Source organism: Mesoplodon bidens, assembly GCF_964165515.1.
Source record: "Mesoplodon bidens genome assembly, chromosome: 15".
Lineage (NCBI taxonomy): Eukaryota > Metazoa > Chordata > Mammalia > Artiodactyla > Ziphiidae > Mesoplodon > Mesoplodon bidens.
The window spans coordinates 4,545,100-4,559,605 of NC_138171.1; the positions used below are offsets into that span (position 1 = coordinate 4,545,100).

Genomic DNA, 14,506 nt, shown 5'->3' on the forward strand with positions numbered 1-14,506 from the left:
AGCTAGTAGTCGCTGTAGCCGTAAAAGTCAGGTGAGTTGGCGACTGGAATGGAGTCCAGGCAGGTAGACCTGTCTGATCCTAAGTCCAGATTCTAAGAGCCTGTTAGTCAGAGCCCAGCGTTTCTACGACGCTTTTAGAAATGTCAGTAGCATTTCTACTGACGCTTAGGGCCGGCACTTTTTTTTTTTTTTTTTCTCCCGGTACGCAGGCCTCTCACTGCAGTGGCCTCTCCCGTTGCGGAGCACAGGCTCCGGACACGCAGGCTCAGTGGCCATGGCTCACGGGCCCAGCCGCTCCGCGGTGTGTGGCATCTTCCCAGACCAGGGCACAAACCTGTGTCCCCTGCATCGGCAGGCGGACTCTCAACCACTGAGCCACCAGGGAAGCCCGGGCCAGCACTTTTTTGATGTGAGGGACTGTCTCTGTCCTGTGTCCTGTAGAGTGTTTAGCAGCATCCCAGCCTCTGCCCACTGGATGCCAGGTGCACCCCCCTCCCTAGCTGTGACAACCATAAAGGTCTCCAGACATTGTCATGTGTTTCTCAGAGGAAGTCGTCCCTGATTGTGAGCTGCTGGTGTAGTGTCAGCTCCATGAGTGTAGGGAGGGCCTAGAATGGGTGATCTGTGGCTATTTGTTGAATAAATAAATGAAGGGGGCAAAGGCAAAAAGGTTGGGAAGAATATGTTCTCTGAGTGCAGAGAAATACAGAGAGGATTAACGATGAAGAAGCTCACAGTAAGTTCAGAGACAAGGGTCATGGCTGAGAGGTTCAGAGGAAGAGGTGGGCTTGGAGCTTGAAGAGCACAGATGAGGGTTAAGAAGCTTTTAAGAAGCTTGGAAACTGACCCCAATATGAGACACACCCACTCCTGGAGTCTGTGAAAGATGATGGGGAGGCCACAGGCTTACTGTTTTGCTTTAATAGTTATGTGTTGAGTGAAAATCAGGAGAGGAAAAAAAAAAACATTTTCAATTGATGGTAGTTACATAAAGTGTATTTGTTAAAAAGCTGATATAAGAAACTTAAGTAATAATGGAACAGATGGTGTGAAGACAGGGCAAACTGTGAAGATGGCATGAGAATGACTGACTTTGGGAATAAACGGCGCCGGCGCCCAGCTGAAGTTGAGGCACGTGACTTCCTCTGCTTCTGCTGCCAGGCCTGTCCCTGTGCCCCACGAACGTGGCCCTGCTGCTTCTTCCCTTCCCAGCCCCTAATCGAGGCCCTTCAGCCAAACCCTGCTCTGCAGCCCGGGAAGAGGTTCCCCCACCATCTCCTGAGAAGGAGCTGCCTTCACAGCCACGGGCCTCTGCTCTGAACACCTAACCCCATCCCACCCCCGCTTTAAAAATCGTTTAGTTTTTTGTGTTTTTTTAAAATTGAAGTATAGTCGATTTACAATGTGGTGTTAGTTTCTGGCATACAGCAGCGATTCAGCTATCTATAGATTCTTTCTCAGAGTCTTGTCCATTATAGTCTATTACAAGGTATGGAACACAGTTCCCTGTGCTGCACGGAAGGACCTTGTTGTTCATCTTCTAATTATTGTTCGCCTTGTGTTTTGGCTCCTCAGCCAGTTTTGAAGTTTCTCGATGGTAGGAATCCCATCTGCATTCTCCCCAACGCGCACCCCAGGCACAGGGAAGGGCGTGAGGCTCTGGGGATTGCGTGTCATCCTGGTAAGTAAGTGTCATAACAGCCAGTCACCAGCGCTTCCTTGATGGCGCAGTGGTTAAGAATCCACCTGCCGATGCAGGGGACACGGGTTCGAGCCCTGGTCTGGGAAGATACCACATGCCGCGGAGCAGCTAAGCCCGTGCGCCCACACACCACAACTACTGAAGCCTACGTGCCTAGAGCCCGGGCTCCGCAGCAAGAGAAGTCACAACAATGAGAAGCCCGCGCACCGCAACGAAGAGTAGCCCTGGCTCTCTGCAAATAGAGAAAGCCCGTGCACAGCAACCAAGACCCAACACAGCCAAAAATAAGAACAAATAAATAAATAATTAAAAAAAAAAAGACCCAGTCACCTACTTAATTTCAAGTCAATTTAATGACCTGCTAATGACGTGCCTATTTCTGTGAGAGGCACAGTCAGTGACACAAGGCTTAGGTATCTAAAAACCATTCATTTGTTTCCTCTGTGTGTTCCTGAGTCAGTCTCCAGGAGATAATCTATGTAAAGTCCTGCTCTCCAAACCCAAGTACAAGGTCGTTGGTATGACTTCCACACAGAAGAGATAGTTGGGCCTAGATCTCCAGGCTTCCACGCCCCCATCCCCACCACTCAAGCTGTAGTGAGCAAAATCGGCAGATTGATATAGGATGGGGGTGGGGGGGAGTTGTCATTTTCACAACTTTAAAAAACAGAAATATTGAACTCGGGGGCGGAATAACATTCTCTAAAATAAACAGAATAGGAATCCTGGATGGTGAACAGCTTCACGGAGCTCCAGGAATAGCGGAGACAGGCTCTTCTGTGCTGACGGGTCCTGAACCAGTTTTTTTAACACCCAGCGACATTAACTTCTCAATTGAAGTTAATGACATTAACTTCTCAGTAATTGAGGCTGAGGCTCTCTCAGCAGCCCGTAAAGCATTACCTCCCTAAGAATCCCCTCTAAGTACTGTAGGTTTTGTTTTTAAAGTCCTAGGTACCACAAACTGCACTTAGCAACTACCCAACCATATTATTTCCTTCCTGTCCAATGTAATTTTTCTGTTTCTTTATATAAAGGACCTCGGCTATTTAAAAAAAATTATCCTCCCTCCGAAATTAACCTGGCTTTTATTTGTTTTTAACAATCAAATGAGCTAAGAACAAGAATGAGGCAGTGCTTCGAACTAGCTTCTAGGTAACTAGATGTAAAAATTTTCCTCCACAGCCATCATTTAAAACGGCAAGTTGTTCTGTTAGGGGGTACAGGTTGTGGAGTGTGGCGGGTACCAGAGAGAGAGGGCTTGTCCTGAAAGCGAGGCCAGTTTGTCCACTGGACGAGGTTCATCTCGTGATGTGGATGAAACCGCATGCCGCGCCATCCTGCCCCCCCACGTCCTTCGCATTCATTCATTTACGCAACGACCGGGGATTTTGTAGGTGCAGGGGGATTGCTGGACAAGTCTGGCAAGACCCTCCCTGTCAGGCGCTTACAGTCTAGTGGCTGTATGATTCCAGTAATTCATTCATTCCACGAAGAATTATTATTTCATTTTTCAATAAATAACCATTGAGCCCTTACTGAGAATCATTACTGAGCAAGGCAGGCAAGATCCTTGCCCTCAAGGGCTTACATTTGAGTGGAAGTTAAATGAACAGGATGATCTCAAAGAGTGAGAAGTGCTAAGAAAAATGCGACAGGATGTGTGTCGGAGGAACTAAGGTTTAGAGGAGCTGCTAAGGAAGGGTGATAAAGGGCGGGCGGGGGGCGCTGACAGCTGAGCTGAGAGCCATCCTGTAAACCCTGGGCCAGCTGGCTTTCCACCTGTTCCATTGAGCACTAGTGCTTCCTAACTACACCCTCCACTGGGCACTAAGCACACTGTCTGACGTTAGCTTCTCCGGTGTACTCTGTGTCTCTTCTCCCCGCCGAGGGGCAAAAACCTCTGGGAGGGCAGGTGGCACGAGCACAGGGCTGACTGCCTGCTTGGCTGGTTGCCTGCTTGGTTGATCGCTTAGCTGGTTGACTATGGACCCTCCACAGCCTGGGCTCAGACAGCAGGTAGGAGGAAGCTTCTAATGGGGCACCATGAACATTTGCTCAAGGGAACCCCGAACACACAGGAGATGTCGGTGTAAGAGGGCCGACTGGATCCCTCAACAGTCCTCGTAACGCCGGGCGAGCTCGGGCCCGGCGGGAGCTAGGAGGCGAGGAGGCGAGGAGGCGAAGAGGGCGCGCGGTCGGCGCGCCCAGGAACCAGCTGGGCCCGGCCCAACTCTGCCCAGAGGTCGGCGTTCCCGCCGACGCCCGCGAGGGGGCGGACCGCAGCTCGCGTGCCGCGCCTGCGCAGCACAGCGCCCGCGCCGGCGGCCTCGAGCGCCGCCCTCGGAACTGCGCCGGCGCGGTGCGCCTGGCGCTAAGGGGCGGGGCTCCGTTGCGCCGCGCGCAAGGCTGGGGCAAAACCCAGGCCGGGATAGGGCGTGGGGCAGCGCGTCGGGACGTCCCTGGCGTCGGGCCCGATGGCGCGTGCGCATTGGGCAGCCGCCGGGGAGGCTGAGGGGCGGGGCGGGGGCAAGAGTGGCTTCTTTGCCTCGCTGTGCCCTAGCGCCGCCCGGACACCGCGCGGGCCGCCGGCATCATGAAGATCTGGACTTCGGAGCACGTCTTTGAGTACGTTTGGGGCGGAGGCAGGTCGGCAGGGGGCATGGGGTAACCGCGGGGTGGGAGGGCAGGCCGGGCCCGGAGTCGCGGCGAGGCCGGGGCGGCCCTCAGGAAGCTTCCAGGCGTCGGGCCTGGTGGGGGGAGCTGGGCCCGAGCTCCTCGGAGCCCTGGGGGCGGGGACGAAGGTCACGACCCCGGGGACGCCCCAGGAGTGGGTTCCCAGGAGAGACGACCCGTCCGGGACGGGGCTGGGGAAGGGGCCCTGGCGGCCTGCCTCCCGGGGACGCCCCCTTGGGGGGCGGGGGCGTCGCCGAGCACGAGGTCCCTGACGGCACTGGGGGTGGGAGAGGCGCCCCGTTGCCACATGGGGCCTTGCAGAGCCCTGTGGGTCGTGGCCCCGAGGATCGTGGGCTGTCGAGAGGCTGGTCGCTCCAGTATCTTCGGGTGGAGTTCCTTGCTTCGGAATGTGGACTTAGGGCGAGCTCAGGCGACCACGCAGCGGACCTTTTCCGGCAGCCCGTTGACCTGAGGAGTTAGAATTTACGGCCTTGAAATTGGAGTCCAAGGTCCAGCTCTGGCTCCAACAAGCTGTGTGACCTTGGGGTTACGCATTTTCGTCTGAGACATGGAAGACGACGACGGACGGTGTCGTCAGGGCCTGACAGCGCTGAGAGGTCTTTGAGGCCACGTTCATTAACATCTGTTGGTTAGGGAGAAATGTTTGGTAAGGAAAATAGGCCTTAGACCAGTTGGATGTTGGGAATTAAATTCCCTTCTGGTTCCATGATTCATTGTACAAAAGAACCACGCGTTTATTCGCCTGTATCATTTTTGCCAGAACAAATTGTTGATCGTTTGACTCATCACTCTTTATTGACTAATCTTTTTTCCTCTCACCCATTTGAAATGCCACCTTCCTCCTAAGACACTTGTGATTTATATTTTAATCCATTTCTGTGCTATCTGTTCTATCCCAGTGGTCTGGCTGTTGTTGCCACACTGTTTTAATTTTTTTAGCTTGGCAGTATGTTTTAGTTTATTTCCAGGGCAATGTTTAAAACAGGTTGTAGACTTTTCACACACTCAGTGAATCAGACACATGCAGGAGTCCACTGGATCCTGGAAGGTAGAGAATGTTAGAATCAGGGGGCAGATTTCTTTTCTCCCTAATGTTTACAATCTTTCTGGGGGAAAGAGCCTAAGTTTGTAGTCTTTCCAGTGTTCTTCAACCAGGTCACATTCTTCACTACTCTTTCAGCCGTTGGGATCATGGATGGTTTCTTTGCAGTTCTCTTCTGGGTTTAAATGCTTGAGAAGTTCTTGGCACTCCTTAGAATTTTCTTCCTTAACACTCTTCTCCCTAGCTTATTTCCTACCCCTCCTCCCCACTCATTCGGCCCTTTTCTTTAATGTTTTCCTCTCTTACCCTTCAGTGTAAATGTTCAGTGAAATTCTGTTGTTGGCCTTCTTGCATCTCATCAGGGACTATTAGTCTTTCTCTTTTTGTTGCACGCTTCTCTGAAATTTGATGAAAGCTCTGGGACTCTCCTCGCAGAAAATAGACATATTCACCTAAATGCTCTGCGTGTCCTGGGAGAAGAAGCCCTGATCCTGATTCTCCCCAGATAATGTGGACTTTTTGATCAAGGTCCCAGCTGATACACACATTTCTGGCACCCAAATCTGTACCTTGGGCTCCAGTCTTTCTTGAACTTAAAATCCTTATTTTCAGGTCTTAGCAGGGTATCTCTACTCACATGTCCTGCAGGCTCTTCAGACTCAGCATCCCTGAAAATGAAGTCATTTATCTCCCCTCTCAAATTTTATGCTTTCCCTGTGTTTTCCATCTTAAGGATGTTACTAACTAACAACATCTAAGTCATCATTCTGAGTCTTTCCCATCTGTGATTTTCCAGTGCTTCGTTCTGAGGCCTAGTATGTAGTTGGCATCAGTTGAAGTCATTCATTGATTCCTTCAACAAATATGAAGGCCCACTAAGTGCCAGGCACTGTTCTTTGGATTGGTTCCACTTTGGTAAATAAATCAAGACACCGTTGCTGCCTCGGTGGAGTTAACAGTGTTCCCCACCTCGTTTTATAGGTGAAAAAATTGGACAGCTCACCAAGCATGACCAGGTTCTACGGACTGACTGTCCTTTGGGGCCATCTTTGAATGTCTTACAGTGTGAAGTCTTTTCACATGATTTCATTAATTCAGTTAAAGTGAATTACTGGAAGATTGTTAATTGTAGTATGCATCCTTTGTGATTTTTGAGCTAGTCGTGTTTTATAAAGCAGTCTTCATCCAAGCTAAGTCAACGTCAGTGTTTTCAAGTTGGCTCAGAGAGGAGAGAATGACTGACTTAGAAATAATGCATAACCACCCCGAAGCCTTGCAATTATTAATTTTTTCAAGGAGGTGGGGGAAGAGATAAGTGTGTGGAAGCCACCTCCCCATGGTATATGACCAGATGGAGACAGGGAAGGGTTCATCCGATTCTCATTTTAGATAGTTTCCTTGGTAACAATCAGAGTGCTTGGCCCCTATCACTTCTATTTGTGGGGACTGTTTAGCTTTATGAAGTAGCTCCGCTTATATACCTGCACTGTTTGCTGAATAAGGCTTGAGATTAAAAACAGAATGGGGTTCATTTCTGTATAATATTAGAGCAAAAGTGAAGGCATTAAGAGTAATGTTACTGGTTGTCCAGGGTTTTGCAAAATGAGTGAGGCTGAGATTTTCCTTTTGTCCACGAAAAGTTGTCAGGCTTAGTCCTCTGAAAAGTTGAAATAGATTACTGCCTACTTGTTTTGCTTTTATTTTTTTTTAACATCTTTATGGGAGTATAATTGCTTTACAATGGTGGTGTTTTGCTTTTCGAAAAATAAAAAGTCATGCTGTGTGGTTTATTGGTAAGTGTAGTTTGAAACACCATCTCCAGATCCTGTCTTTCCTTTCAGTGAAGACGCGTGAAATCAGTCACTTTTAAGGCTCATTGTAGTTAATAAGAAGCTCATTTGAAATGGATATCTTTGGTACAAGCATGTTGTTCAGATAAGTTGTGAAGAGAACAAATGTACATCACATTTTGAATCACCCAAGTACATGTGCTTTTTGAAGAATATAAAGATGTTGCAAGTTCCATGATATTATTACCATCTCGATCCTAGGTGACAAGCAAATGCTTATTAAGAGAGAATATTAGAAAGTGGCACATTAGGAGCACCTTAAAAAAACATTTTATTGTATTGAGTGACCTTTTCAAAACAGAAATCAGAATCACTCTAGAGGAAAGTAATGGATAAAGATTGACTGGAGGGGCCACTATTATTTATTACCTTATTAGAGAAGAATACATGTTTAATATTATGATCTTTAAATCAGTAATGCTTTGGATCTTTCTGTAATCCCTATGAGAATTTGTAGTGCCTATAAGTTCTTTTGCTCTTGTTACTTCTTTATGGCTTCACAGAAGTGGGGTCAGACAAAAGAATAAATGGTATAATAATAATACTTTTGCTGTTTGTTTCTGTAGAACATAATTGTAAAACACATTTTTATGGATCAGTAATTCTTAGAAACAAAATTTAAATGTGATAGTGGACACTGATAAGTAGAAAAGATGACCTAAGAAACGGTACTGTAGTGCTCCATAGGTTATTTTAACCTTTTAGGCATCAGCTATGCCACATAACCTGTGTGCTGAAAAAATACTGAAATCTGCACACGTTCAAAATGTAGACTGAGCCTCCCAAAATCATCTTTCAGTCAACGTTTCAGAAAATAACCTTCCCTAGGTAAATTAAGTAAAGTTTAATTGTAAAGACTAATTTGATGGGTTATAAAAATGGTTTAATTTATATGCGTATTTTTTAATGTTTGATTTTTTTATTCCTGTCGGCAGCCACCCATGGGAAACTGTTACAACAGCTGCAATGCAGAAATACCCAAACCCTATGAACCCAAGTGTGGTTGGAGTTGATGTATTGGACAGACACGTAGATCTCTCTGGAAAGTTGCACAGCCATAGACTTCTCAGCACAGAGTGGGGACTGCCTTCCATTGTGAAATCTGTAAGTGTGTCTTTATTCCTGAAGCAATGTGACTGCTGTAGAGAAGTTTTCTAAACCACATTATAATTTCAAATAGGTTGTGGGAGCCGATTCTGAATGTCACTTTTGCATTAGTTCAAATTGTATTATAATAAACTTGAGTTATGAGCGTATAATGAATTGGAAATATTATTACAGTCTTCATGAAGGCACCCGATAAAACCCCCTGAAGGAAGCCAGCTAATGCTCTGTAATCTAAAAGTTTTATTCCGCTTTTCCTACTTTGCCAGCAACTTACGATGTGGAAGCAGTAGTCTGGTGCTGGTTGTTAGCTGACAGTTGCTGTGGTCAGTGGTGGCCGCGCCTGTTAAGTGAGGAGCATGGTCTCACTTTGCTGCTGCCGTGTTTGTTTCAAGATCTGGTGCTTCTACCTGTACATTTAAAAGCAATTCTATGCCCTTTCAAGGGAGCAGGCTTTAGTGAGCCAGTTTAGCCAGCAAGAAAGTGGGGTGCCAGTTTATTGTGATGGGAGAGAACCCTGGTATAAGTGGACCCAGTTGTCTGTAGAGATTCTTTTTCTAGAAAGTGGGCCCCCTCAGAAAAGTAAAGTACACATTTTCCAACAATTTGCTTCCATTGCACACACCACTGCACTAGATGGTGCGGACGCAGGAATGAGCAGGGCTGGGATTGGCTTGGGGTCGGAGCACAGGGAGTGACCCTGGATGTGCTGTGTTATCTTCGTCGTGAGGTGGCTGGTTTTCTGTCTGGAGACTGGAGCCACTGCGTCCTCTCCCTTGGGCTGCACTAGGAAAACACTGACAGACACTCCATACCTCTCCTTTCTCTAGATGCCCTGTTTCCCGAGTATTCAGGCTCACTGCTCCACCCTCAACCTTGGCAGTTCCCGAGTCCTGCCTTGCACTCTGTATGCTCTCAGCGGACTAGTTGCTAATCGCCTCTGCTTGTGTCTTGGGCGTCTCATCTCCTTCGTGGTGTATGAAGTCCTTTTCCCCTAAACGGGCCTCCTTTCTGACCTTTGTTGCTTTCTCATGTTTTTTATGAAAACAGATTTTTGGTTCAAAATATTAACACATTTTTACCTTCAAATAAAATATTGATACACTTGTTAAGAAATCCTTCTTCCTCTGATTACTAATTCTGAATGTTTTACTTAGCTTATTGGTGCAGCAAGAACCAAAACATATGTGCAAGAACATTCTGTAGTGGATCCCGTAGAGAAAACAATGGAACTTAAATCTACTAATGTAAGTCTGGACTCCCTTTTGTTTTAATTTTAAACTATTTGGCTTAGTGTTTTTCTCTCTTTTGTAGTTGGTACACAAATGAATGTATGCTCTTCAGCCTGGTTTAGGAAATCAGTACTGAGATGCTGCATTGTCTCTGCCTGTTTGCAGCTTAGCCTCAGTGCTCTAATGAGCCTGCCTGTTATTTCTAGGAGACAGCACTCAATAAAGTGAATTTGGCATCATGTGCATGTTATTACTATTATGATGCTTTTGTCAAATTTATTATTTTTTAAATAAAAAGGAAGCAATGAATAGTGAAAACTTCTTTTTACACAGTAATATCAAAGTGGTTTATTTGCTGCTGTTTTGTATATTTAGCTAGCAAGGTTTTGGTTTGTGAATTAATTTTGGAAATATTTTTAATCTTGGTTTCCAAAATGATTTGACTTTTTTTTTTAATTCTATAGATTTCATTTACAAATATGGTTTCAGTAGATGAGAGACTTATATACAAACCACATCCTCAAGACCCAGAAAAGTAAGTGAAAAATATTTTAACAAACCTATTTTACAGTGTGTTTAAATTTTTTAAATCAAATATTCCTTTGAAAAATGAAAATTAGGTCATCCTGAAGCTGTGTAAATGTGTTTTGTTCCAGAACTGTTTTGACTCAAGAAGCCATAATTACCGTGAAAGGGGTCAGTCTCGGCAGTTACCTCGAAGGACTCATGGCAAGCACGATATCGTCAAACGCCAATAAGGCGAGTGAGGCTGCTCCCTGCCTGCTCGTGGTTTTGTGTTTTGTTTCTCCTTTGGGGGGTGCGGTGCAGGCTTGCAGGATCTTAGTTCCCCACGCCCCCTGCGGTGGAAGCGTGGAGTCTTAACCACTGGACCACCAGGGAAGTCCCTCCCTGCTTGCTCTTATTCCTGGGTCTTGTTTCTTGGAAGCACTGTCCTTGTGAGCTGACTCTGAGCCACTGCAGTGCGAGGTGATGTGGGCAGTTGCTGGCACGGGCTCTGGGGTCCAGCCCACCTGCATTCACGTGCCAGCTGTGACTCTGACCAGCCTTTCACCTTGGGCAGTTAGTTAAGTGAACCTCTCTCTGCTTCAGTTTCCTGTCTGCGAAGTGGAGATTAATCACCCACCTTACAGGGTTGGGTGCAAAGAGTGAATGAGATAATATGGGAAGCCTGTAGCCCTGGGCCCAGCATGGGGGGGCGGGGAGCCGTGTAGCAGTGCGTCACTGTTGAAAGCATAGGTTCCCAACCTTTTTTTCATTATCGTCTCCATTCACGCCCAGGTCCACTGTAGATATTTTTCCCCTAATTACCCGCACCTCATGAAATTGTTTAATACTACAGATTGTATCTATAGATATAGATAAATGGATATATGTCTGTGCTTTATACGTGAAAAAAGTGAGATTTCTCTCCACTGCCCCCCAACTAATTTTTGCCTGATTGAGAATGAATGATTTAAAATAAAGTAAGTTCAGAGAAAGAGATGCCTAATGTACTGTTTTATAACACATGTTTAATACAATCATTCAGCAGTCAGAAGATATTCATAGATGCCTTCTCTGTGTCAGGCAGAGTGCTAGGCTAGACTGGGGGTACAGCGGGGAGCAAAACAAACGTGGTCCCTGCCCTCGTGGAACTAAGAGGAAGGCAACATTAATCACACAAAACGTCATTAGGAAAGGAAAAGTACAGAAAGGTATGACAGTGTTTATTGAGTGTTCAGTAAGTGATGTTTCTGCTGAGTTCTGAATGAGGGGTGGGTAGGCTGTGAGGGGCCTGCTAGGAAGCATTCCAGGTAGAGGAGCTGCGTGTGCAAAGGAGGCCCTGAGACCGGAAGCAGGAAATGCTCCTGTTATGTCCCTCAAGGAACTGCGTAGGGTCCAGGAGAGTAGTTGAAGTGGAAGTCAGGGACCAGAGCCTTCAGAGCCTCGTACAGGATTTTGGTTTAAAATATGGACATGAAAAAAAAAAAGGAGTTTGACCTCACCCCGAAAGGGGAACCATTCTAATCATAAATAAGTAAAACATCACTGTCGTTTAATTGTAGATTCTTTTGAGAACATCTTTTGCAAAAATTAAAATCAGTATATAGATCAAGCCAGTTTCTCAAGGCATTCGATATTTGGTAAATAACACGAGGGAAAACAAAGCAAAGGTAAAAACAACCCATCCTGGTGAGGTTTAGTTACGCTTGTACCGCTTCTTGTTACTTCCTGATGTGCCGTTTATTTGACAGGTGCCTTTGCTCTCACTTGGTAAGAATGAACATGTTGGATTTTCTTTTAAGGGCCGTGAAGCAATGGAGTGGGTAATACATAAATTAAATGCTGAAATCGAGGAATTGACGGCTTCGGCAAGAGGGAGCATAAGGACACCAATGGCGGCAGCAGCATTTGTGGAGAAATGATAATGGAAGTTGATAACACCCAGTTCCCCGGGTCTCTACAAGCTGGCAGTATATTTATTTGTTATTTAAAAAATACAACTATATTTTCGGTAGAATTGTTTTTTTAATAAGCTGAAGGACTATGTGACTTGATCAAAACAAAGAGGTGCAGGGTTTCCAAATAAAAGGGATTGGCTGAAATTAGTGTTGTCTGAAATGACTGTCTGATTTTGAGGATTCCAGTATTTATGTAAAAATTTAACAATTTTTGAAAAGTACTTGAAAATTGGTATTGGCTGATTAAACCTCCTTAAGGTAGAGTTTTAAAGCTTTTCACGCATTGGAACTCTACCTGTCTTTGGACCAACCCCAGAACCAAGCAGAGCCACCTCTTACATACCCACCACTGCCCTGCAATAAACTTGGAGAACTTGCATGAGGGAACTCACTTTTAAAGGAGAAACCGTATAGTTTTAAAAAGACATTAATTGTATAAAATAATTTGCTCTGCTATAAACCACCATTAAAAATCACAGTGTTTTAATTTGGTACTCAACATTTTTGGAGTAAAAATTATCACGAAAGTAATAAATGACTCCAACAAAAATATATTTTATTGTGTTAAAGAGTACTGTATTGATCTGCCAAAGTTTTGTAACTTAGTAAATGTATTACCTTCCTTGGATCTGTACTTTATGACTTAGTATGCTGTGTCGTGGGCTGGTTATGTTAACTGAAAAAATAAAGTCACTACCAGAATTTTGCAGCACTCTAAAACAGAAGAACAGCTGTTCACATCTTTTAGCATTTCACATTTGCCTAACTTATAAATTGCCATGTGTCAAAATTGTGGTTCTGTAATTGCTAAAGCATGATATGTCGGGTTATTTGAATATAATTCCTTTTTGAAGTAATTGTGACCACAAAACATCTTTTTTACGTGAAGAGCTGTACATCATGTGAAATTACTCGAATGATGTCTTGATCTGAAGCATAAATCCCAGGGACTTAATGTTTTTAATAATACTGTGTCACTGCGGGGGATGGGAGCGGTGGAGAAGAAAAAAGAATAATAGGGCGGGAAAAAAAAGCATTGACCTAAACTAACCAGTATGTGAATCGCTTTGCAGCTTTTATTTATGGGAAATCCTTGCTTTGGATGCCAGTGGGCAGCTGCAATCTGAAAAACAACCCAGTAAATGTTGTTTTGTTTTGTATTTTGTAGCAGGCAATTAACTATCAACCACTAAATAAGAATATCTTTGATACTGGGAATTGTTGCATACAGAATATTTTTGTTAAAAGGTGATGAGCTCTTGCCTTTATTTCACAGTACTTAAAGTGATAAACTTCTAGTCAGGTTTCCTATAAAAGAAACCAATTAATATATGTACCTAAACCACAAAAATAGTATACCAAACTATTTGAAAATTATTGTTTTTCTATTTAAAATATTGTTTAGCTTGCGACTTCTTAGGACATTTGTAAAAGCAAGTTAAAGCCAATAAGGCTTTTGATTATTTTTTGTAACCGGAGATGGTTTGTACAATTAAAATAACATTTCAACTAAACAAACCATTGCTAAACAATGATATTTAATAATAAGTTGCCTTGTATAATTTCTGAAAATTATACTTGTTCTGAAAAGTATAAGAATACCCTAATGATAAAAAGATTTCTAAACAAAATTTTATCCTGTTTGATTTTTTTTACTCTGATCTAATGACAAAATTGTATAGATTTTCATCTTCCAGTGTAGTTACTTTTCGTTAAGTAGCTCGTAGGTAATGGCTTTTACCTGTTCTTTATATTTTAATAACATAGCAGGCATTCGAGAGGACTAAACTGGAGTAGAGTGTTCATGGGTTAGAATTAGACTCTCGGACTATGGAGCATATTATCCTGTTTAATGTTAAAGATGGATCTTATATGAGTTAAGAAAAACCTTCCTGTTAATAAAAATTTCCTTTTAACTACGATGTTTTTCCTGATTATAATTTCTTTTTAATAACTAAGGAGCAAAAGAAATGTTTTTCCTTGTAAGAATTCACCTAATTGCCGCGCGCTCGAGCCGGCTCTGCGCCGCGAGGTTGAGTCTCTTAAGTTGGACGCGCTGCGCCTCCTCCCCTCCTCCCTCCGATGTCCAGTCCATTCTTCCCGGCCAGGTTCTGGTGCCCCGGGCCGGCCTGAAACCCTAGGGATTGTCGGGGGGCGGCTCGTTTTAACTGGTAACTCTGGGCGGACATGCTTGAGTGTTGTCAACATCAAGGTCTGGACGCGGCCGTCGGGTCCGGGGTCGGGGGGGGGGTGCGCCCCGACACCGACCTCGACGCGGCCCCGAGTCGTGCGGCCCCGAGTCGTGCGTTCCCTCCCCAACTCCCCTCTCGCCCCGCCGCCCCGCCCCCGCCAGGACCACTACGGAAGCCCGCGGAGCCAATAGGAACGCGCGGCCGGCCGGCCCGCCCGAGGATTGG

At 45.1% G+C, this 14,506-nt stretch overlaps 1 protein-coding gene across 3 annotated transcripts; it reads left to right on the top strand.

Moving 5' to 3' along the window:
- Nucleotides 1-4,204: 4,204 nt before the first annotated feature.
- On the top strand, nt 4,205-14,008 carry PRELID3B (PRELI domain containing 3B). Of its 3 annotated transcripts, XM_081256527.1 has the most exons (7): nt 4,205-4,330; nt 8,227-8,395; nt 9,553-9,642; nt 10,092-10,162; nt 10,284-10,386; nt 11,219-11,342; nt 11,934-14,008. In XM_081256527.1, the coding sequence occupies exons 1-7, from the start codon at nt 4,299-4,301 to the stop codon at nt 11,939-11,941; spliced, it is 597 nt and encodes a 198-aa protein (XP_081112653.1). In that variant the 5' UTR covers nt 4,205-4,298; the 3' UTR covers nt 11,942-14,008. The 3 variants fall into 3 exon arrangements, with proteins under 3 accessions (XP_081112653.1, XP_081112652.1, XP_081112654.1); XM_081256526.1 differs by lacking the exon at nt 11,219-11,342 and having other exon boundaries at nt 4,205-4,351; XM_081256528.1 differs by lacking the exon at nt 11,219-11,342.
- The last annotated feature ends 498 nt before the right edge of the window (nt 14,009-14,506 follow it).